This window comes from Pavona decussata, unplaced genomic scaffold (assembly GCF_977016875.1).
Source record: "Pavona decussata unplaced genomic scaffold, jaPavDecu1.1 SCAFFOLD_202, whole genome shotgun sequence".
Lineage (NCBI taxonomy): Eukaryota > Metazoa > Cnidaria > Anthozoa > Scleractinia > Agariciidae > Pavona > Pavona decussata.
The window spans coordinates 2,455,679-2,480,782 of record NW_028145610.1 but is presented as its reverse complement, the minus strand read 5'-3'; the positions used below and the strand labels follow the sequence as shown (position 1 = coordinate 2,480,782).

Here is a 25,104-nt window from a genome sequence, read left to right as displayed (position 1 = left end):
ACGCTGGAATTGCATTATTCAATGATCTAGTTTTTCAATAAATATTATTGTCTCTAATCCTTCACTATACCTCAATCTGCTGTTGTAGTGCCTCAGCAATATCTAACAAAGCATCCCAGGCCACAACATGAAGCTCATGACCGTACTTCTTCACTAGCCTTTGAACAGAGAGTGTCACTTCCAAGGCTACTAAACTGTGATGGCAAGAAAGAGCCTAAGAACAAAGAAAACAAGATCAAAAATGAACCATTCCCTACATCCTCAGAATGAATTGTTCAATCAATTCACGTAATCAGATTTTAACTTTCAGGCTCCAGCTGTTCACAGAGTGGATAATTTATCGTTTATCCAGTGAATAAGTCACTATCCAGCGGAGTTACTGTACTTCAACTAATGCTTTGGACACAATTTCCGCACAGCACCCACGCTTAAAGGGAGGGGTTCACATTTCAGCGCATGTGCATGAATCTAAATACTTTTTTCTCTTTCTTATCAACTTTATGGCCTTAAAAATCCCACTCACATGTACTTCAGTAATCACACTCTATAATTAGTCCAAGCAAAATGACTGATGAACAAAACTCACAGAAAATGTTAGTGGATTGTACTCATATTGTCGATAATGAATTTAGCGTTGACCCGTAGGATTTATTCCACGGTTGATGTGTTTACAGTTATTTGCATGCGAAATAACGCAATCATATGAAAAAACTACCACCCGAGTTACCTATTCCCTTCCGAATGGTTCATAAACAACGAATTAAATTAAACAGGCTTGGGTCATAGCGAGCAAAGGCGAAAAAGTATTTTGATTCATGGACATACAAAGAACCGTGAACCCCTCCCTTTAAAGTACACATACGCTCTTGGTCTATTCATAGATTATAAGGCTACGAGGAAATTGTCCAACACATTTTATCCACCGAACAGCGACATATCCAGTGGATAAAGTTCTCTGCTCCGGTTTTCAGCAACTGGACCATAGTTTTTAATGTAAGAAAGAATTCACATTGTGTGACCCTTCAAATGACCTTGTTGTAGGAATGAGTCAGTTCATAGTCAGTTTTATGCAGTCAAACGGAAACGTCCTAAATTTCTCACAGTACAAAATAAAAAGTAATTTCTCCATTTTTTTTTTGTTTTACTTCCAGTTGTATTGTTTCAGTTCTAGTTAGTTTTAAAAAGAAAGAACTGTCCTTTGCGCGTAATTTCCCTACGAGGCTTTTCTATCAAAAACTACAAGCAAGCAACACTGAACGTGAAGAGCAGCTTGTTCATAGTTCCGTCGTGTTATTTCTTGTTCTCAGTTCTGTGACAACATATTACTATACAAGAATGTAATTATAAAAAACTTTCAAATCAACCATGAGGAAAATAAAGGGTGTTGTTGTTGCTGTGACTGCATTGTCCTTTTTCCTCATTATTTTCATCAAAACTTTAAATCGTAATTTACTTGATGTGACAGTAGCTGTGACCGATTATGGTGGACATTAGTAGAATTTTACCTCAGAGCGGTTTCCATTTGTCAGAAAAGTCCGCGGACAACTTTTGAATGGAATGCACCATTTTGAAAGCCCTTTTATACAAATTCTTTGAACTGGTTCTGAATCTGAATGTGGTTGTCAACTTTCGAAAGGTATGCAAAGGAATGGTTATCACCACTCTTTCGGATTGGTGCATTCTGTTTGCGAAAAGACTGGTCTGACAGACTAGCTCTGGCAAATGGAGAGCGACCTCAAAATCGTGTAGTATTCAAAACATCTTACTTGCAACATAGACGGCAAAACAGTTGAGTTGGAATACTTCAGGTTAGGCACTCTCTGGGAACCCCATAAACACATTCCGATGAAAAACACTGAGCCTCGCAGAAGCAAGACATCTGAGCCATTGTCACTGCATTAATTACAGGAAAAAGTTGCATGAACAAGAGCGAAATGTGGACAGATATTAGAGAGATCTAAGAATCATGTTTACGCCAAATGGCAAAAATGACCACGTTACCACAATTATCTCTAAGTTGAGTAGTTTCGTGTTACGATACGATACTTTATTTAACGTGGGATTTACGCTTAGCTTAATCAGCTACTTTACAGGTAATCCAGGTGTTAGCACCAAAGGCCAGAATTATTTTGCACTATTCTGGTCTATTTCCTTTTAACAAATGTAAACACGAATCTGAAGTTTGTCGTGTGCCGAAAACACGATCATAAATCTCTCTATTAGCCCTTGAGACAATTAATGTATGAGGTACTGAACAAGAAATAGAAAATCTTTCCTGCGTTTCTTGATATTTTGGGAGAAAAAGAAACACGAAGCGACGAGTATTTCCACTACAGTTTCAAATTCTTCGTAATTTCTACGAGCGTTTCTCTTACGTCTGTAGAAAGATAGGCAAAACGTTTTCTCTCTCCTTTGAAAACTACTGAACAGGCCATTTCCGAGTTGCTTTGAACCTCATTACGAAAACGAGGCTAAGTGCAAAGTTTTCGTTATGAGAATTAGTTTTCATTCATATACAAACAAAACTAAACTTTCACATGAAACGTTTTGCACTTAGCCTCGCTTACGTAATGAAATTCAAAGCACTCGGAAATGGCCTGTTACCTATGGAAAAATTACCATGTTTCCATAGAATTATGGAAACATGACTCGCAACCAATCAGAGATCATGTTCAGTAAAGCATTTTGATCAAAGTAAATAAAGCACGCTTGAGTTCTGGAAAATAATGCTGCCTACATAAGTGCTTTATAAGTACAACTGCAGCTTTACAAATACAAAAAATGTTCTGCATTTATCTAATAAAATAAAAACTTGTTTTCCTTGTTTTCACGAGCTTTGTATGGTAACATTCTTGAACGTTGGCAGTTTGTGTGTTCTTTCATGTACTGTTGTTTTTACATAGTTCGGTATAAAACTGAGGTTAGCTTTTACTTACGCAAAACAGTCTTTGTCTTCAGAGTTGCGATACAGATCTTGTAAGTTTTGTTGTTATTAATTTCATTGTGTATTTTTCGGTTTCGTTATTTGCTTTTGCCTTTTTCGAACCCATGACTGCTGCGATACTGCTGGGAGATGGTGAGCTCCCAGTTTCTTAATTGATTTTTTAAAATACTCTCACGATGACTTGTTCGCTTTAATATATTGCTGATAAAAGGAAAAAAAAACGTACCTGTCTTCCATGACATTACACATAGTATACACTCCACTGTGTCCAAGATGGGTCCCAAGTAAATTTCGCATTATCTAAAATGAAAGAGGTAAAGTGCAGTTACGACAATTGAAGGGCTGAAAGCATCTTATGTTGAATTTCTGGTCGCTTTTTCGTTTAATAAATAAATCACTTTATTTAACTGTCAGTGTTTTTAGCACAGAGCGCTAATTGGGGACACTTTCCAAATCGAATTGGAATTTTAAAATGTTGGTTTTTGAGGAGAGGGGAAAACCGGAGAAACCGGAGAAAAACCTCTCGGAGCAAGGAGGAGGAGAGCCAACAACAAACTCAACCCACATATGGCATCCAGTAAGGGAATCGAACCCGGGTCACATTGGTGGGAGGCGAGTGCTCTCACCACTGCGCCATCCCTGCTCCCCCTTTCGCTTAATGTGGTCTTCTGTTTAATCAAGGAACGTTGCTCTGTGTTTTTTCACTCCAAAGCGTCTATTGTTCCGCTTCTTTCTTTACTTTTCCTTCGTTGGCTCGATATTTCACCCCAACCTCGACGTTAAGAGGAGAGACCCTGGGAACGAGGTTGTATTTCACCCTTGTTTTTTCTCAAAAACTCGGAAACTAAGCGTACACCAGCAGAAAAAATAAAGCTCGATGTTCTCTGACTAACTTGTAGGCCACATGCAAAAATTCAGACACTTTGAACATAACATAGAATCGGTCTACGATTCGACATATATGTAAGATGGTTAAAAATGCTCTCAGCCATCCAATTCTTTTCAAACCTCTCTGACCTGTTAGGCAGTATGTCCAAAATTAGCTGCAATCTTTAAGCTTCACGTCATAAATTTTAAATCAGTAGAATGCTTTGTTAATTCCAGAAAGAAGATCATTCCATTTCTCAGTGATGTATTTTGTTGAGACAAGGCTATTAATGTAGGGCTTGGTGCAAAAATATGTCAAATTAACAATTCAGTAAAAGGCCTACAGAACAAATTCTTTCATACTGTCGTATGGAGGGTCCACTATACTAGGGTTCTCAGATCCCTCTAGTCCAGCCCATTTTTTGCTGTTATCCCACCATCCTGCCCTTCTTCATTTTCGAATCTCAATCCCGCCAAAATTTTAGTCCAACTGAAAAATTCTTGGATGAAGAGGCGTTCGATACAGTCCGTGCCTGTGTCCAAATTCCATAAGCATTGTTGCTACATTTTAATATAAAATCAAAAAAAATAAAATGAGAATTTCAGTGGCACAACCAGAGAGTGGCTCTTCGTCCACTGTTTCCAGATCGAATTGAAATTCGGAAATGTTGGTTTTTGTGGAGGGAGGGAAACCGGAGTACCCGGAGAAAAACCCTCGGAGCAAGGACGAGAATCAACAACAAACTCGACCCAGATATCATGGTGTCAAAGCCGGGAATTGAACCCAGGCCGCATTGGTTGGAGGCGAGTGCTCTCACCACTACGCCATCCCTGCTCCCACAAATAAATATCGTGATTTCATTCAATTTACCATCACCAGTTTGAGTGGTGGATCTAGAGGAGTCCCCCTCCCCACTCCTCCCCCCCCCCCCCCCCGCCCACTATATTTTAGACCAAAATCAAGGCCCGAAGCGCCGAGATACTTTCACGAGGACTACCTGAAGGGCTGTTTCACCAATGAGTTTTATACAGTGACTTGTCAGAATTAGTCCTGGCAGGGCTTGTAATACTAACGTCTGTCCAAAGGATTTGTAAATTGAAATTATGCAAAGATCGGACTAGTACTGTTACCTTCCAGCTGTGTTGACAGAACTTTTCAATGTTCACAGCTCGACAGGCAGTGGCAATGAACTCAAACAAGGCATTGGACGGCAGACAGCTGTAACGAACCACAGCATCCAACAGACATAGGCACAGCTAAAGAATGCAAATACAGCAGAATTTCAGTAGGGAAGTAAAGGAGGCTTGGGGATGCAACTGAAGCTTGGAACCCAGATCCAGTCTGACCAGAAAACGTATGATTTTTGACTTGATAATGACGTTAAGCTAGAGTAGAAACGTCGTCGTTTTTTAGCCATTTTTACATCTTAAAATGATTTTAAGTAATGTTTTTCCGCAACTTATTACTGTCAAATGTATTTCTAAGTCACTTCTTCTTCGAATATATATTTGTAGGCCTGATTGAATTCTACTGTTGCTTTAGGTTAAGCAGTTACCTCCACGTCTTCTTCTTCTTTGGTTGTTCTTGATAAACGGCAAGTCTCCCTGGTTAAAAAAATTATATTCAAGGTAAAAACTCTTGGCATTGCCTAGCTAGCCTGCTAGCATTCCAGTTTCTGGTAGTGGAGTGGTAGCCGGCGCATTTGGCGCTATTCTCCGCGTGCGAATATAAAGTATTGAGCGGCGTAAGCCACGAGAAAATAGAGAGGTTAAGAATGACGTTTACGCAAACGGCAAACGTGAGATATGACCACGTGACCATGTTTATCCTATATTTGCTGCTTGCTGTTTTCAGTTTCTCTGTCAAATCGAGTAGTTTTGCATTAGCATCAAAGGCCAGAATAAGTTTGCACTATTCTCATTTTTGTACTCTTTATTTCAAGAAAGCATAAACGCTAATCTCATGTTTGCCGTTTGCCGTAAACGCGATTCTATTACGTTCACGGAGAACGGAAAACGGCAGAAATGACCACGTGACCATGTTTACCCTATATTTGCCGCTCGCTGTTTTCAGTTTCTCAGTAAAATTAAGACGTTTTGCATTTGCATCAAATACCAGAATTAGTTGGCACTATTCTCATCTATGTAGTAAGGTTTTTAAGAAAACATAAAGTACGCGAATCAAACGTTTGCCGCTCGCTAAGAACGCGATTCTAAATCTCCCTAATTCAAGTGAAGCTGAGAAAGACAACCTTCGCAAGAGGAGAACTGCAAAGACATAGGAGGGACTGCGTCCGATATGTATCCGTCATTTTGGGGTAATGTACACTTCTCTCCACAGCTGGTTCGCTAACTCGTGCTTTTGTGCTCCTCCGTTTCCACAGATCACGCTCTTGACTATCAAGAAAGGGACCGTTAGCGTAATTTTCTGTGCTTCCAGTCAATCCCTTCAGAACAGCACTGATGGTCTCGCTAGTGTTAGAATGAGTATCCCCCTCCCCCCTCCTCTAAGGGACCGTTCATTTTTTATGAGCATGGGGGGGCTGGTGGGATTTAGGGGGGGGGCCACGAGAAAAAAAATGGCACTAAAGGGGGGGGCTACCAAAAAAAAATGAGTGAAAGAGGGGGGGGTCACCAGAAATAATTGGCTAGTAGGGGAAATTGAAAGTGGCTCAACACAGAAACAGATGAAGACATTGAATATTATTTCAATTTTATTTAATGCGATTTTCCTAACCACTTTTAATTTGTTTTACATACTGAGGTCGAAATCTGCATTTTATATTAACAACAGCTGAGAAAATGAAGCATATCTGTTGGAAAAGCAATAATGAATATAAACTGAGGTAGACACCTATGTTTGTACAAGTTCAAATTAATATAAAAACGTATCAGTCTCACTATTGAATAATCCTTGGGGGAGTAGTTTTCTACAAAGTGGTTGTACTCTGAACTATATCAATAGATTGTTTAATGTTCTTTTTAATAGTACTCACTTTTATAAAGACTGTTGATTAGTAAATTATTTGAACCCAGGAGTATCAGTAGACTCAGTAGTATGCCTAGTGTGAACATCCAGATTAGTTTTAATAATAGAACTGTTGTTGGTGACTTCAGTTGACGGTAAATCTGAGCCGTAAGCCATCTTCAGAAAAGCTTGTAACTGTCATTTTTAATAGCAGTACTTTAATATCCAGGCGCGTAGGAGGGGGGGTTCGAGGGGTTCGAACGAACCCCCTTTACAGATCAGTAATGGCGGAAGAAAAAGCACTTAATGAGAAGGTTGAGCAATTACATGAGGTGTACCATGCGAGAGAGTAGAATGTCTGCCCTGGTTCTAATGCATATCAAATATGATATGCCTGTCAATTTTGACGAGATAGTCAATTTGTTCGAAGGTCTACACCCGAGAATGATGCAGTTTACCAGCTTGGTGTATGACTATCAGTAGATCGAATAGCTATCAGAACTCGACAGGGCGCGGAACTTACATTGAACTTTCTTGTTTAAGTTGAAACAATTATGCCGTAGGAATGATCATAGCTCAAAAAGCTGCTGTAAAACAAATTTGTGATTTGCCTAAAATGGGTCTCAAAATGCAGGAAATGAGGTTTCTGGGAACCTAGATTTTCAAAAATTTCCGGGGGAGCATGCCCCCGGACCCCCCTAGTAAGCAAGATTTGGGGCTCAACGAACACCCCTATCTAACCCTTACCTACGCGGCTGATATCTGTGCGTCCGCTATTTTTTTCTGTTTAATATGACTCGTAATCGTTGATTGGTATGCTTCGATCCGTATTTTGTTAGTCAAATCTGTACGTGTATTAATTGTTTCTACTCGAAGGGGAGTAATTTCACGTTAACCATTTGCTTGATTAATTTTTATAGTTTCTTTGAGAATCTAAATGGAAATTTAGGGTTTGTCGTTGCCGTAAACGTGTTGCTATCTATAAAACGTTTTTTTAAACAAGAGAAATCTTTACCTATTACTTGTTAATAGTACTGTAAAGAAATCACAGTAACAATTACGTTTATCTTTGATATAAACAGTACATAAGCGTTTTGTTAAAGTTAGGAGTATGATTTGTTTCTGGTTGGGCGGGACGGGGGGGGGGGGTCATCAGAAAAAAATAGTTCTGCTGGGGGGGGGGGCCATGTGGAAAAAAATTGCATGCTAGGGGGGGGTCATACAGTTTCGTAGTGGCAATTAACCAAATCCCACCAGCCCCCCCATGCTCATAAAAAATGAACGGTCCCTAAGGAAGGCGTGATACGCTAGTGGCTTGGAGTAGTGTGCCACATCAAGGGAGGATGAAGTACTTGTAAACGGCTGAGGTATAGCAGAGAACCCAATAAATTATATTTAAGATGAAGTCATTTCATTTTTCGGTAAGGTTTTCACAGCTTTCGACCATGCAAATACAATTCGATCTGTCCTGAATTATTTTAAGTAGAAAAACTTGTGACGTAAAAGTTTCGTTTTAACGACACTTTGTGAAGGGCCATTAATTCCCTAAAATACTTAGTTTGAGCCCGCCACGTTGTATTAATTTGCCGTATCTGGTTCTCTGTCTTCAAGAGGGGTAATTGTTATAACAGTCTTGGAGAATTTGCACAATCATATAGATTTTGACATAAAAAGGTCAAATCATGAAAATGCATGAAAATGCAGAGTGGCTGACCTCACAATACCCGTTATGATGTCCTCGTCGAGAAAACTGGAGTTGTAGTGAATAACATTGATCACAAGTGGCATAAAAACATCCATCCTGGGGAGAGAATTAAATGAAACAGTAAGAATATTGGGTTAATAAAGTAATAACCTCGAGAGGTAGATGGGCCCTGCTAGTTACTGCTCAGTCTTGAGTATCTTTCTGCCTACGATGTGTTTGTTTGCTTGGTCACTAATACCCTGGAGACTCTGTATGTATGTACATTCTGTTTAAACTTGATTTCATATTGACTAAATTATTGACAAGGTCTACGAAAAAAGCGCAACAGACAATAACTTGGATAATGACATGGAAATATATTGACTGAGAAACAAGTTGTAATGTCTGCCTCGCCAAATTTTATAATGGTATGTAACGAAGATCAGAAGTTTTGTTCGCAACACTTGATGAAAGAAATTTATTACAATGAACTCCCCACTCTTACAATAAATGCAACCTCACTAACAACCCCCCTCCACCCCCCACACCCACAAAAAAAATGTTAATTGAATGGCTCGGGGCACAACCGACCTGTATTATTTTTTTTAAATCGCTTTTTGTTGTTTTAGTTCAGTTTCGCCAGAATTCTTGCATGTAGCCTTCAATTACTTCACAAAACGTTGCCTTCATGTTTATCCACTGCTTTGCGCTTCACTCTGATATAAAAGGAAACCTATAGCCATGGATTTTTAATCTAAACGAACCGCAAAAAAAAAGAAAGAAAGAAAGAAAGAAAGATCACAAGGCAACGTTTAAATCTCTATTTGTTTGTAACTTTTACATACATGGCCTCTCTGAAAACCACCTTGTTGTGAGAGAGCACCCTGTATGAACACTGTTATAAATAAATAAATAAATAAATAAATAAATAAATAAATAAATAAAACGTTTCCTAAAAGAATTGAGAACCACACGCCAAAAAGCCGGCAACTCTGAGCCAAAACAACGAAAAGCGATCTAAAAAAGCACTATAGGTTGGTTATGTACCGAGCCCTTCAACTGTTCAAAAAGCCTTCATATTACCCTTTGCCTCTCCATTGTGATAATATACTAACAAAATACATTTTGATAGCGCTAAAACTATAACAACAATATTCTAAAGAGCTACTCTATCATAGAAATTCAATGCTACACAAAAATATACATAAAATTAACGATCGGAATTAAAAATCATTCAAAAACAGTAAAGTTTCATACTTTTAAGTTTCATACATCTTAAAGATGTCTCTGAAGAGCATGAAAGTGTGCAAAAAAAAAAACCAACAAGAATCACACGATCAAAAAGTAGCAAGAGGAATTGTCCATGGCCTCTCCATGACCATACAATGTAGCAACTCTTCTTTTTTCACTCGATTAATTCTTCTCTGAGCATGCTCTTTGTAGAAAAAAACATAGAGAAGCGGTGAAAACCCAAATGAAAGTAACTTGTAAAAGAAAAACGATGTCCAAACTAACCTTCCCTTTTGCATAACTTCTGGCATCCATGACAGTAGGAAAGGTCCTATCATTACATTACCAAAGAACAGTATATTAGCCTACAAAAGAAAGTCTTGAAGCACACAAGGCTGTATTTCCTGCAGCTGTACACATGAATATGGAATGGTCAATAAAGCTGAATTTTAAAACAAGTAAAATTTTAAGTTTTCCTGGGATGCTTTTAAATTCTTCCACTTATGTAGTATGTATTTTCAAACAGCAAATTGCTCTTTTCACTGAAGTAAATATTTCTGCTCTCAGATAGTTTCATAACAAGATGCCCCTCTAATGGCATTACACGGAATGCTTAATGTAGCCCCAATTATTCCCCATTGTATGTTTCGCAGATATTTAAAAACTATCCTCCCTTGGCAATTGAAATAATTGCCTGAATGGTTTTATTCAGATATATTGCGTGATACTTATCGTTGTGTTACTAGGAATCATACCAGAAATAACTATGCAATAACGTCATGACCCCGCTGAACTGGTCTGGCCTCCTCTAGCTCTAATCCTTCGCATTGATCATTCGATCTGTTTTTTAAAGCGGAGTTTCTTTGCTGTGAACTCTCCCAATTTCCACCGTTTCAACTGTCGAGTACTACCTAGGAGTTATTATTTCGATTTACATGTACGGCTTGAAACAGGTTTGTTTTCTCTCTGAAAACGGCAGATCAAAGTCTTAAATTCATACATGTGGCCGCCATTGAACAAAAACAACTTTTCGAAATGATGACCTGCTTTGACGTCACACAGGTAGAGATAAGTGGGTCCCCTCCCTTGTGATATACGCGCCGATAATAGATTTTGATTGGGCTGTTTTTGTTCAAGACAATCAGAACAATAAATCCCTTCTGGGAGAGGGTAGAATTTAATCAAGGTTTAATGAATAAATCAAATAATGTTTTGACGTCACACAGGAAGTGATGAGTGGGTCCCCTCTCTCGTGATATGTGCCTGAAAAATAGATTTTGATTGGGCCGCTTCTGTTGAAGACAATCAGAACAGTATATCCTTACTAGGGGAGGACAGAGTTTTATGCATAAATTAATGTGCACATTTGTGACTACAATGAAGAAAAAAAAGATACCCGACCGAAAGCTAAACACGTCATGCCCTGCGGGCATTCCGTGTAATAATAATTATTATAAACGAGTGTTTCTTGCCTGTCATTTCTTCAAAGTACGAGATGTCTTTTCCATTATCACTCAGAGCCTTCAACAATTCCAACCTGCCAATAGAAAGATGTAGTCATGATCATCAAACTTTCCTGAAACAACTAACATGTTCCAGTAAATTCATCTTTCCTGCTATTCACTGATTCTATAAGATTAAGCTTACATGATTAAGTCCACAGACTTGGATGAAAGCTTATACAGTATGTACAACTTTAATTTCCTGAGATACAAAGCAATAAATTAAGATGGTACTACTCAATCCTTGTTACTGATTCAAGTATGTACAGTCAAAGCACCATGCTACTGTACATCTCCATAACTACCACTTCTCTCCAACGGCCATGTTTCCTTGTTCCATCACATTACTCAATCACACAAATCTTTACATAGGTATATAAAACCTTCCGATAGCCACCACCTCTCTACAATGATCGGAAAATTCTGCACAAATGTACATTAGCTGGGGTTTTCAAATAAAAATTAATAGTGTACTGATCTTGGTCAGGTCACAAAAAGATTTTTATAGTAAAAAGCTCAAGGTAGTCCTACTAACAGGGTTGGTCATAAGGCAGGGTGCCATTGTAAAATATTTTATTGAAATTCACCTGGGTGTGACGTCCTCAGGAATCTTATGATTAGCCACAACAGAGAAGAAATGAGCCCTTAAAATGCCAAGTCTGTTGAACTGCAAACAAACCAAAAACTCGTGAGTTTACCACAATTTCACTTTAGCTCAACATACAAGGCACATTATAGAGTCCTAAAGTGTGACATTACAAATATTTGAATTTTTGAAATTATGGGATTTGGTAGAACATTCTGAAACAGCATCTGCTGATGAAAAATGCCTACTTGCCAAAAATCAGCATCTTATGGCTATCTGGGGGTGAGATGTTAGCTCTGTTATGCCCCAATGACTCCATACAAATCCTTCTAATTTTGTCCCAGTTCCAACAAAACTAGAAGGATTTGTATGGAGCCACCAAGGCATAACAGAGCTAATATCTCACCCCAAATAGCAATAAGATGCTGATTTTTGGCAGGTAGGCATTTTTCATCATGCTCTTTCAGAATATACAGGTGTACTAACAAATCCCATAATTTCAAAAATTCAAATATTTGTGACGTCACACTTTAGAACTCTATGGCAACCAAGACAAAAAGTGCTGGAAAACTACTGGCAACCAACCTGGGCAGACACCATCACAGTGAGAAATTGGAGAGTGACGTGACGAGCTTCCACAGGACTGCTGGGATTGAGTAGATCATCAACTGCAGCCCATGCTGCTTCAATGGCATGCTACAAACAAATGAAAAAATTGTTGATTATTAATTAACTAAATAATAATTTATTCTGCTTCAGTGACAAAATTACTGTGGGCAAACAATCATCAACCAGAACCCATCAGGCTAATAATATTACTAACTTTTTGGCTGGAAAATGAAAGAGTGGCCATCTGATAACGAGCCCTGACAATACAACATTGAAATTTGCATAAATAACTTCAAAAAAACTGGCAATGCTCAGAAATTCTTCTGACTAAAAAATAAGTGTTTCGACAGCTTATTTCAAACAAATAATCATTAAGTAAACATTCTTTAAAGTAAAACACTTCCTGTTAAAACAGGCGACAAAATGGTTAAATGGGTAATAAACCTGAAAAAAATGTTTCCAGTCAATTCACATTCCCTTGTTCACAGAGTTTGATGTAACTTCCAACACAACCACATTTTGTAAGCTCAAAGGATGTTTTTTGAAAAAAGAATTGGGGTGAGGGTGTACTGCTGTGAGTCTTAAAAACCCTTACCCTAAACCAGACCAAGTTCAACCAAAGACCAAAAATCCCTACCCTATCCCAGACTTGCTATTTTCCAGAAACTCACTCACTATCACAGTCCAGCCAAAACAAACTCTTCTACGTGTACAACAACAACTACTAACACACATTTTTTTAAAAACGGAATTAACACTTAAAATTCCCAGTAATTAACACTTTTACCTAGTTTAGACTAAATTCTTCAACCAATTATTGATCCGTTCCTGGAAAATAATACCCTATTCTAGACCAAACCTGTCTAATTTCTTTACCCTATCCCAGACTAAACTGCTTGAAAGCCATACACCCTGTAGCCTTCAAACTGGCACATAACCATATAGCTTATGTAGGGGAGTTATCCACCCCCCTCCCCCCCACCTGGGCGTAAGAGATCTACATGTAGATATTCATATAAACTTTGCCTTTTTGATACAGACATCTGAACAAGACACTATAAGTTGGTCAAGCTGGTGTCCATATTGCAGAGGCTTGGCTGATCATGAAACCTCTCTTTATACACACCATCTTAGATAAATCACTATTTAGCAATTGCAAGGCTTGCAAACTGTTTTCAGTTGGGCAATCATACACTCAGATTACTGTCGAAAAGTTTAAAAAAAATTATGACTCCTAATTAAAACAATATATGACTCAAGTTTAGGTTGTATAGGTATTTGAGACCCAAGCTAAAATGACTACATCATACTAGGCTAATGACTTCAAAGTTAGGTGCCCTGTGGTTTGACTTCCCAGAATTTACCATCTCCTGTAACCAACCAGGCTTGACATTTTGGGTGGTCATTGTAAATAATTAAATACATGGCTAAGTTGTAAAAATAAATAAGCTGAATTGTTTAGCTACTTACATCTTCCACTCGTCGACTGACCAAAAAGTCACAAAGTTCTTTTAATACCTTAACTCTGTTTGGCAGAGGACTTTCCTTGCCTATTTCCTAACAGTGAAATAAATTGGTTAATTAAAATGAAAGATAACTTAAGTACACATTGCTACAAATAATAATAGTTGTTTGTAGCAATCATGTGTACTTAAATATAATTATTGTTTTCAACTGAGTCTCCCTGTTGAGAGTGCAGAGTTTTGGGACTTTGTCCCTGCAATCTCCACACAAAAACCTTTTTTTTTTCTATTTGATATCTAATGATGCTCAGCCAACTAGAATACTGTTTAATGGATATCATTTTTCTCCATATTCATGCACGGTCAGGGTCCGAAATTAACTTTCTTAGGCAGGCGCCAAGTGGCGACTGAAAAAAAATATGAAAAAATGTGGTCGCCAAAAAGCAGAAAAAAAAGTGTCAATAAAATTTTTCCTTAGCAGCGAAACAAAAACCAAAATTTTTGGTTGTGAGATGGAAAATTCTGGTCGCCAATTTTTCTTTTAAGAATCAGAACGAAGAGAGCTCGTTTGCGTTTGGGGCCGCAATGGCCGGCTATAAACGCAGTTTCATAAGACTGCTAAATGTTTTAAGTCAACTTTATACCTTCTCTTGTCTCTACCTTTTGGAGAAGAAATGTACCCGATTGAAAAACTGCCGGTTGGTTCTTTGCTCTATGTTCAAAACCATAAACGATCTTTACTTTCACGATCTGTCAAGACGATCGACAGATCGCCATGTTGTTCGCACCAGGCCACAACTGTGCAGCATTTCTTGTTCAAAAAACATGGCGGCAAAGCTTCGCACTGCTCAGACTGTGAAGCGTTGTAAAGAGATTTTTAATAACAGGAAAATTGGTTTTATTTTTCAAAAGTAGTGGAAAGGTAAAAAGTAAGTGACCAAATGGGGCAATTGGCGGGCGGCTTTAAATTTCATTTTTATCGATTTGGCTGAAAATCAAAGTTATTGTTTGCATAATGATCATGGTATGAAATAGTTAATCACCCGCTGGCGACTAGTTATGAAATTCTGGTCACCAGTGCGAAACTTTTAGTCGCATTGGCGGCCAGGAAAGCGCAATTTCGGACCCTGACGGTTCAAATTGAAGATATTTCACAAATTATATTTGTACAATACCTTATCCCAATCTAAGATGAGTGTTTCATTGGGCAGTAAAACCACTCTGACTAGTATAATTCTCCTCATAAAGTGCATTCTTATCACAATCAATGACCCAAGGGAGATGGGCTTGGGGCCGGCTTTAATCTTAAATGAACACTTCTATAGTAATACATTTTCTTGACTCATACTGATAGGTCCTTTTGAGGTATTAAACTACTAAAAGTGAAAGCACATACTTCAAGAGTGACAAAGAGTAGATCCATAAAATATGCCTACAGAAGGTGATTTTCCAAGTCTCTCAAATTTTCAAATAAGACTTAATGCTTTACTTTAAATTTTACAGCCTTTGAGGCTTCCCCGATCTCCTGGGATTACCAATCCCTTTTGTGGGGGAAAGGGAGGGTGGGGAATTGAATTCAAACAATTCTACCAAACAAGACTATCTGGTACCTTTTGGGAGTCCCTTACAAAACATCCAAGGAGAACCCAGGCAGTTATATGTCCTATCCCTTCCCCACCCTTTCCAGTTTCAATTGTTTCTCCTTCTCAACAGTATATTCATTTCTTATGTTCAAAACCATATGATATGAGTATGAATGGGTTCCTTGTACTAAGACTTCGCATGATCCATGCACCCCCAACCCCACCCCCAGCCCCCCAAAAAAGATCCTACTGACCATTCTGGCCACATGACCTTACAGAAAGTTAGCAATTACTATTTCTCCATGAATGCAAAGCTTTGAAGCGGAAATGCTATTATTTAGAACATTACAACTTTCATTTTAAGCAAAACGAGATCACATGATATCTTAATGCAAATTTGTGGCCTATCAATGTCCGATAAAAAAAAAACTTAAACAAAAGGTCTTCCCAAGGTGTGAAATAAATTTACATGAAACACATTAATGAAACTACACTAATACAATTAGCTTATACTAAGTACAAACTATAATAAACTACACTTTTACATTTAGTGGAGAGCAAGACAGCAAAACGCACCAAGGCTTACCTGGAGAAGTGCTTGATGGAAGAAAAACTCATCAGGTTTGGGGCCCTCGTAGACGCTACTAGTAATCACATTGCCTTTTTTCACACCGAAAAACTGTTTCACCTTCTGACGAAAACCCTCACTGACGTTCGGCTTCGACATGCTCGTCACAGCAGTCAGAAATACGTAAATTTGTCAAGAATAGTCTGGGGCATGTCTTTGCTTATTTCGGCGGCCATTTTGACAGTAGCTACTGTCACTACCCCTGGTAGGAAAAGAGTTTCCCCTAAGGTACCCTTCTCGGGGAGGAGAGAGGTCGGTGTGTCACATACATAACATGGCGGATTCGTATAGTTCAAAATTGAATGAAGTATTCCGAAAGTTAAATAAGACGCTTTCGCCACTTGTAGAGCCGGAAAATGATAAGGAGCTTGTCAGATACTTCATTAAAGCATTGTAAGTGGATCTTTGTAAATTAATATCGCCTGGAAAAGCGACAGTGATCAAGTGATCGACATAAAAACGTTTGCTATTTTCTGTATCTTCTAGGGCTCTAGAAGCCTGCACCGAGGAGAACGCTGCTCTTCAGAAGTGCTTTCAACGAAGTTGGTACCCTACTTGCATAAAAGAGCAAGATACATATTGGAATTGCTACCGCACAGAAACTGTAAGTATTCTTTTAGCAGCCTTTCCAAAGTCAATGAAATGTACTGGCTTAAACCGATCGCGTGATAAGCATTTCTTTATTTAAACACTATGAAAATATTGAAACAGTCATGTTGAAGCTACTTAGAGGGTTTTCACCTACGGAAGCCATGTTGGAGAACAAAAAACGTTCCCAAATGAAAATCATTGTTAGTACGGTTTTATACCTCAAAAAAAACTCTCCCCTCCCTGCAGGGTTTGTCTTCAACAAATCAATCTCATTCCCAGTCTCTATACAGTGAAACAGCAGTAAGTAGTATTTTTCACATGACACAAGCATGACCAATTTGTGTAAATAGGTTCATATTAACACAGCCACAAGCATAAACACAACTATAGCAAAGAATTTGATTGGATTCTCATTGTGCAAAAGGATAGTAAGTTACAAGGAGAAGTATTACATGGCTCTGGCCAGTAAATCCTGAAATTAAGTACAACTGTAGCCTCCCACGCAGACGTTCTTAGGGGTTCGTCACGCGTTCCTGCCCCACGAACGTCTGCTGAAACGAACAGCCACTTCCGTTCGTCGGCAAATTGCCTTTGTCTGAAAAGACCAATCAGCATTGACTCATTATGACAAGGAAAGCCAATCACATACTGCAAAACAACGGAAATCATCACCCCTGGAGATATTTTCACTTCCGGACGTGCATACAGTTTATACGATTGAAATTTTTCCTTCCACAACACCCTGCATTTTCTTCAGTGATTTCAATGAGAGAAGCGGCAAAAATTCCAATATTTGCCAATTTGTCTACCTGGTCTTTCATAAGATTTTCAAGCGGCGAAGCCACAACAACAATCAGTGACCAGCAGCTTCAAGAATTGAATTGTAAACAAACGATAGAGCTTGATAAATAAGTGACTCTCCATAACCAGTTGGAAGGTTTACGAACACATCAGTTTTCTTTTGCGCAAATTGCACTATGACTTCTCTTTGATACGCATTCATCTCTCTTATACCAAACGTTTGGCACACATGACCAAAAACCACATTTAAGTCCGCCATCCTGTCTAGGGTAATATTTTTAATATCAAACATGAGTTTACCCAAAGTTGGGAAACGGCTCCTGATTGGTCCGCAGTCGATGAACGGAAGTGGCCGTTCCTTTCAGCAGACGTTCGTGGGGCAGGAACGCGTGACGAGCCCCTAAGAACGTCTGCGTGGGAGGCTAGTACAACTCTGGTACATTTGTGCTTCTTCCATGCTACTGAGTTGAAGCTACATGTAATTTCAACAGACCTTATTCATACTATATGCCAATTACCCATGATTACAAACCATGGCCATGTGTTATTCTTAGGAGAATCAATCTTTTGTCATTTTGGAGGTAAAGAATGTATGCCAGCGTGAATATGACCAATTCTAAAAGAGACAACTCCCTAGAGTACTGTCACATGATCTTCAATGGGGCAATAAAACAACGAAGTTCAGCACGGCAGAAGAATGACATTAGAACTACTATACAGTCATGTTTTAGAGGAGAAGTGTCTCCCTCATCCCACCCCACACTGGGAAGGAGCATAATACTACTCTCCTAAAAACAGCTGCATGGGAGGCTGTATGCCAAACCGGCAAATAATCAAATGTTTTAGGGGTAAAAAATAGAAGCATAAAGTTACATTAAAATGATTCTTGTGCAGATCAGTAGTTGTTAATCAATCCTTTATACAAGGTTGCAGCCCCCCTGGTTCCTTCTGTTGGTGTCCAAGCTCAGTGACATAATAGAACCTTGTTCAATGCTGTAAGGTTTATAGAGAATATATCTGGTGTCTTTATTTTGCAGATAAGACTAAGAAAGCATTATGATGTGTACTAATGGATGTTTACAATCAAGACACATTTTTACTTGACATACACGCATATGACTACTCCATGGGCAACTGGGAACTGATGCCATCTGTCTCAGCTGGATTGATCAGGAACTTTACTTGACAACTCCCCTGCCTTAACTGGGTTTCTGTTGCCAGGCAGTCTTGTATATAATAAAACTCTGTTGTGGTTTCATATGAATTACTTGTCAGTAATGGGTGATTGTTATCACTATAATTCCATAAAAATAATAATAATAATAATAATAATAATAATAATAATAATAATTAATAATAATAATAAGTAGACTTTATTCAAGTGTCAGAGTCAATAGCATTTACCGGCCCACTAAGTAAGGGCACTGTATTTAAAGCCTACAAGAGCAGCCAGCTTTCCCTGCTTTGTTTCCCCTGCACTCAATTCTCGACTCGATCCTCAATACTCGATTTTAATGAGGATATTTTGCTAGTGTAAATTAAAACTGAAATTTACAAACCTACATGTAATCCAACCCTCCATAAGATTACAACATCTTGGATTTCAAAATAGTAACAACCCTTACACTGTATTTCTTTCACATTTAGCTCCCTCTTCCTAAGTTTTGCACTCACATTTTTGTAGTTGAATAGAAAAGACTTGATCACTCGATCTTGTTTTGCCAATGGCATTTGCCTGGATCTGAGCTTACAGAAATAGTTTTGTTTTGAATGAAATAGAATGAGTACTGTAACATCCCTACACCGAACCCAACATGTTGAGGTGCCATCTGAGGCATTAACAGGAAACAGTTATTTATACCTGGGAAAAATGAATATTTCAGGGAATTATATCAGAGTTACTGAACTGGTAGCCCCAGTGTCAGCCTTTTGGGGGCTTGAAGTGGGGGGGGGGGATGAAAGAAGGAAAAGCGTTCTCCGCTCCCCCTTCCCTTAGGGAGCCCTAATACTAAGTGGTTAGGCTATGGGATATTGAGAATGGAGGATACCAGGATATGAAGGATCTGATCTGGGACAACAGTCTACAATATTAGTGTAAACCCTTAATAACCAACACAACATGCATCAACATGGCCCTTTGCTCTGACGAAGGACTAAGGCTTGAAACGTCAGCACTCTAATCTCTTTACAATATCCAGTTTACCTTTAGTTAAGATAGACCTAATCACGGTTTTGGAAGCCATCTTGATGAGTAGGCAAACACGTCTTGAAAAAACAGTGTTTGTATGGAAATGCGAGGTCAAATAATTTTCATAAAACATCGCTTCTGAAAAATTCATGAATTGGAAACTTTTGGCACTAGGAAAAGGACTTTAAGAAAAAAAATTGGGAGATGTAGCTGTGCCAGAAAGCATCCAGTTGTGTTTTGAACTTTCCATACATTTCCCTGTATTTTTTTTCCCGCAAACTATTTTTTTAATAGCAGTTCACGGCTGGTTCGCTGTACAGACAAATGTATGGAAATGTAAAAACGGAACCAGATGCTCTATAGCACAGCTACATTCCTTAGTTATTTTCTGTCAAATCCTTTAGTTGTCAACTCTTTTAAATAAGCTAAGGGAAGGACCATTAGATTAAACCGGAGTGGGGGGGGGGGGGGTGAAAAATTTTCGGTACATGAATTTTTTTTCCCTCTGCGTGAATTTTGTTCTTAGGTACCACCGCTTGCAGGATTTCTTTTTAGACAAGTTTCCCTTGCAGGAATTTGTTTTTGGGAATTGTCACCCCATCTCAGGGTTTTTCTAATGGCACATCCCTGAACATTCGTTTCTACTCCCCACCGACAAAGCACCACAGTTTCTTAAGAAACTAACCTCCTTATCCATATGGTTACCTTAGGCTATACTGTCATTGTCTTGATTTTTAAACTAACTCTGCCAACTAGTACAATAATAATAAACAAGCCCATTTTGTCATTGTTCTTGGCCATTACGCACCGACTACGACAAGAACAAAGAAAACAGACGAATGCGCTGCCTTTGCAATTCCTTATGAACTAAGCAGCTACCGTATACCATGATGAAAACTAGTCTTTACGACCCTTTGATCTAAAACCTCTTCTCGCACTTCCCTGTATTTGTATTTTGCATTCCTTTTTTTTTTCGCTCCACGTTATCGTGGAGCGAAAAGTTGTCCCGGTGAAGCAATGATGGTCATTTTTTCTTATTTCATTACTACGGTCAATAAGGTTATACAGTGCGTAAGAAAGGAGTGGAGAAGGGCATAATATAGTTAACTGATTGTATGCCCTTTAAAATTACGATACAATATTTGTTAAGATAAAAAAAAGAAAAAGGAAAGCTAATTAAAAATAGAGGAGAAGAAAGACAGAAAACGTTTTACATGGTCGTGTGGCAGTGATTAATACTGAGCAAATAATACTGCAAGCGCTACTGATGCTGATCGACTGATGACGGAGATCAAAGCGCTCATAGAGGGGGTCTAATGGAAGACTACACAACATAGAGACAGACCAAGTTGTCCCAGTGAAGCAATGATGGTCATTTTTTCTTATTTCATTACTACGGTCAAGTAGTTCAAATCTGTTGTCTTTTCCAAAGACTAAACTGATGGCTTCTTACGATGACAGATCTTTCTCGGTCATTGCACCAAGGCTTTGGAACGATTTACCAAGTATCATTAAACGATGTTCCACTGTAGAGTGTTTTAAATCAAGATTAAAATCTTTTCTTTTTAACAGAGCGTTTTCAATTTAGGGTTTTTTATAAAAAAATAAAAAAATAAAAAAAAAGGACTGTTAAAAGCACTGAGACTTCGTTGTGAAGTCGTTATTATTATTATTATTATTATTATTATTAGTTTTCTTGTGAATGCTTGCATAAAATATTTCGTATAATTTTCAAAATTGTCGCTCGAAGCTCCCTAAGTCGCCAACAATAGAGAAATGGATTGATAGAGGAATTCATAAAGCAGATAGTGTCTGTAAAGGTCCACGCTTTTGTCCAATGGTTCGGGTAAATTGCTATAAGAAGCACAGAGACCAACAATGGAGTAAAACACAGGATCATACACACGTAATATATAAAGGTGTTCATAGCAGTTTTCTTCAGTCGCATCATGTTCATGTTGTCTTCGTTACTGGAATTCTGCACAACCTGTTGTTGAGTGTGAATCTGTATCTGATGATGCCGGACAATGCGATAAATTTGAATGTAAGAAATAGTAGAAATTAAAATGCATATGGCCATAGCAATGACATTAGCAAGAAGAAAAACAGTCGTTTTCCAGTAAATGAGGCATGACAAAAGAATGGCCTCGAGCCAAAGGGTCGTGGATGTGTATATAGCACGTTTTTTGTTCATTAAACTCGGGTATCGCATGTGATAGTGAAGTGCAATGAACCGATCCACGCCTATTGCCGCCATCATCCCGAGCGAAACGCCACAGGTCAAAGTGGTTAACGTAAACACTGCTCGGCGCAAGAACGGGTTATAATTAAGTCTTAACTCATCAGCAATGTAGACAGGTTGTGTTACAAAACCAACCAGAAGGTCTGAGATAGCGAGGAAGCAAAGGAAAACGGCAGACGGGGAATGAAGCGAAGGAGTCTTCAATATGGCGGCCAACACCAATGCATTGCCAGCGATGGATATGAAAATCAATGGAACATTCAGCCCACAATTTATAACGACGATAGTTTCGGGATAAAAGTTACCAGTTTGCGATTCATTTTCCCCATTATAGCTGTCGTTTATCATTTTGAAACGTTTTTCTGTGGAAACCTTTCGACTTTTCCTCGGAGAGTTCAAGTGATGAACAAATTAAACAGCTGTCTTTCGTTGCTCATTTGTTTGATTGGTTTTGTGTTAAGTTAATTTAAACACGATAAGTACTTTCCTTTCTTAAATGCGCATTTCCTTCTACTTAGGACAGAATATTCAAAAGAACTACTCAAAATATTTTTACCCTAAGGCACTCCTTCAGTAGGAGCGCCACTGCCTGCCTGACTTTAACCCTGCTAATCTGTTTTGAAGGCGATAAGCACTTCTTTCTTAAATTGGCATTTGATTTTATTTAGAAAGGAATATAATAATAATAATAATAATAATAATAATAATAATAATAATAATAATAATAATAATAATAATGGTTTATTAACAGATCCACTGGGTGACTCTTCCCTGTTAAATTACAATAATTACAATTACAAAATAACCATTAGAAACCTTATTTCTCTAAGGGCACTAGGCAATATATTAATTAACTGTGAGTATATTGGGCTAAGCCAGTTTGTATTAAAAGCCGCCTGGCTTTTTTGTAAACACCTAACTGCATCTTCTTGAACCTTAATCAGATCTGGAATCCTAAAGCTTTATTGTTGTCAGAGCACTAGGTGCGATGGCAACAAGCACCAGTGATAGTTATCCTGCTAAAAAGGAACGAAAAATTTTCCAACACTTGTGAAAAATATTATTAATCACAAAATTACAGTAAAATATTTTGGAAGCCACAAATTAAAGTAGAAATTACTGGAACTGTGGGGCTGGGAGCTGTGGGTTAATGTTGCCTATTTAAGCTTAATATGAAGGCTGGATGATTCTGTTGGATTCTGCAGTGCTATTAACTTATTCGTCAGCACTTCATTTATGGTATTTTTCCTTATATTCACGTTTATGTAGAGGCAGGGGTGTTGTTTGTGCTCACCCTCCTGCAAATAAGAGTGTTCAGTAGGTGAATAAACTACGGATAATGCCCGTAACATTCTGCTTTAATGGAATTTTGAAATTGAGGGAAGATGGAAGGCCAATTCAACGTAACTGAAGATTTATGTCAAACTTAAGCTAAAAAAAACGTCAGTCACAAAGCTTTTCAATAAATAAGAAAATAATCCACAAAGAAGAAGATAATCTTAAATAACATACAGCAGTTACGTGGGCGATAGTTCATTTCTATATCTTTGAGGAAATACCTTTTTCAGTCTGTAGGTGATATTTTATCCAATAAAAAAGGAATTAAAACCCTTGAGATGGAAATTAGAAAAAAAAAGGATTGGCTGGCTCACCAGCCTTGAACTGCTTTCGACGTCAGAGTTTTATTTACATTAGCAGGTGACTGTGAGAGATTAGTGACTTTGAACAGAGATTGTTATCCGACCGTTTCATCGCTTCCCTTATATGGATGATCTCGAAGGCTTCCAAAATGTTGGAGTGTATTTTAAAGTAGGTTCTCATATTAGGTGCTAGCAACTGGTAAAATACAATTCGTAAACACTTTGAAAACGGGTTCCCCAGTAAAGTATTAATCTATGAGAGACTAAACGCGTAACAGATTCAAAGGGCGACTTTAAAAACGGCGGAAAATCACCAGGGCCCCAAATTCTGGTGGGAAAATCACCGCAATCTTTTTTTTTTAATTTGAACTGCGATAAAAAGAATTAGGCCACTGTAATTTAATTTCCTCACTGAGACTGAGTCAAACATTACAAATCTGTATTTGTGATTTTACTGAAAATTCAGAATTGTTTGATTGGCTGATGAACGACTGAGTGGCCACAGTTATTGAAAAATACAGTCAAACCATGGAATAAATCACGAATCGAAATCAAAATCGCTTATTGCTTTTCTTAATCTTAGTTTGTCTTGGATTTCTTCTCATAAAATGGTGGAAAGACCGGGTAAGTGACTCAATAATAGCCGCTAGGTGACAAAAGTGATAGTGAAATGAACAAATGAAAGAAGATCAGTATGAAAGTGCAAAACTTTTTTTGTAATTAGGTGATTTAGTGATCTGGGACACAACAATCTAAAACTAAAACCAAACTAATTACTCTGGCCAATCACAACAGACGTAAACAACACAACAAGCCAGTCAGAATTCGAAACAAATACATGTAACTGGCGCCAAGCGTGGGAAAACGCGTGCGGCCAAAACACGATTAGTTTTGATTGGAATCCCATTGGTTGAGAAAGTGGCGCGAGTTTTGTTAACCAATCACAGAGGTTAGTAATGCAAAACCAAAGTAAACGCGAATTACTTTCGACAGTCAATTGAAAACCGCTCTAAAACCTTACGAACCAACATCAACATGCATATCAGTCCTCCTTACTGTGCTCTAATGTTACTAGTTGGAAGAATCTGCTGAAATATTGCATTTCATCATTGGTGATCATTTCCTCTTATCTCATAACCTGTGTTTGATCAGGTCGCTGGTCACAGCTCCAATACTGATCAACATCTAAATTCTCCTGATCACATCACTAGTTGATCAAACATGTAAGTTCAGAGAACAACAGACTATGTGTTAATTTTTAAACTTACGCTACCAGCCAGTACCATATAGAAATATAAGGATAACAGCGAGAATATGCAGGTTGAGAGTGGAGGAGGCATGCAGGGTATTTGCACCCCCTCCCCCCTCCCCCCTCCCCCAACAAACAAATGGGTCCTTTGTGTTGTCTTAGACCATTCCCAGTCTTGCCATCCTACAACACATCAAAGCTTATAATAGTGCCAATAAACCAGTCTATACATAATCTTAATTCTTTTATTAAGCTACTGCCTGCTGCAGTTTAAATAAGGTTCCCTTGGTAACAGTTAAAAAGTGCCAGCACCAAAAGCCACTGACTTG

At 38.3% G+C, this 25,104-nt stretch overlaps 2 protein-coding genes across 2 annotated transcripts in view; one reads left to right on the top strand and one right to left on the bottom strand.

Annotated features, from left to right (window-relative positions):
- LOC146461118 (tuberin-like) overlaps positions 1-16,245 on the bottom strand; it is a 47,515-nt gene extending 31,270 nt beyond the window's left edge. Inside the window, exons 1-12 of the mRNA XM_085087386.1 lie at positions 16,023-16,245; positions 13,861-13,947; positions 12,367-12,477; positions 11,783-11,862; positions 11,166-11,230; positions 9,979-10,024; positions 8,494-8,580; positions 5,368-5,416; positions 4,943-5,068; positions 3,171-3,244; positions 1,767-1,893; positions 71-214 (exon numbers count right to left, since the gene is read on the bottom strand). Of these exons, the coding sequence (XP_084943512.1) occupies positions 71-214; positions 1,767-1,893; positions 3,171-3,244; positions 4,943-5,068; positions 5,368-5,416; positions 8,494-8,580; positions 9,979-10,024; positions 11,166-11,230; positions 11,783-11,862; positions 12,367-12,477; positions 13,861-13,947; positions 16,023-16,163 (1,137 nt within the window). The 5' untranslated portion in view covers positions 16,164-16,245. The remainder of the gene's footprint in view (positions 1-70; positions 215-1,766; positions 1,894-3,170; positions 3,245-4,942; positions 5,069-5,367; positions 5,417-8,493; positions 8,581-9,978; positions 10,025-11,165; positions 11,231-11,782; positions 11,863-12,366; positions 12,478-13,860; positions 13,948-16,022) is intronic.
- Positions 16,246-16,297: 52 nt separating this feature from the next.
- On the top strand, positions 16,298-18,720 carry LOC146461117 (uncharacterized). Its single transcript, XM_085087391.1, has 3 exons — positions 16,298-16,457; positions 16,551-16,668; positions 18,494-18,720. The coding sequence occupies exons 1-3, from the start codon at positions 16,339-16,341 to the stop codon at positions 18,524-18,526; spliced, it is 270 nt and encodes an 89-aa protein (XP_084943517.1). The 5' UTR covers positions 16,298-16,338; the 3' UTR covers positions 18,527-18,720.
- The last annotated feature ends 6,384 nt before the right edge of the window (positions 18,721-25,104 follow it).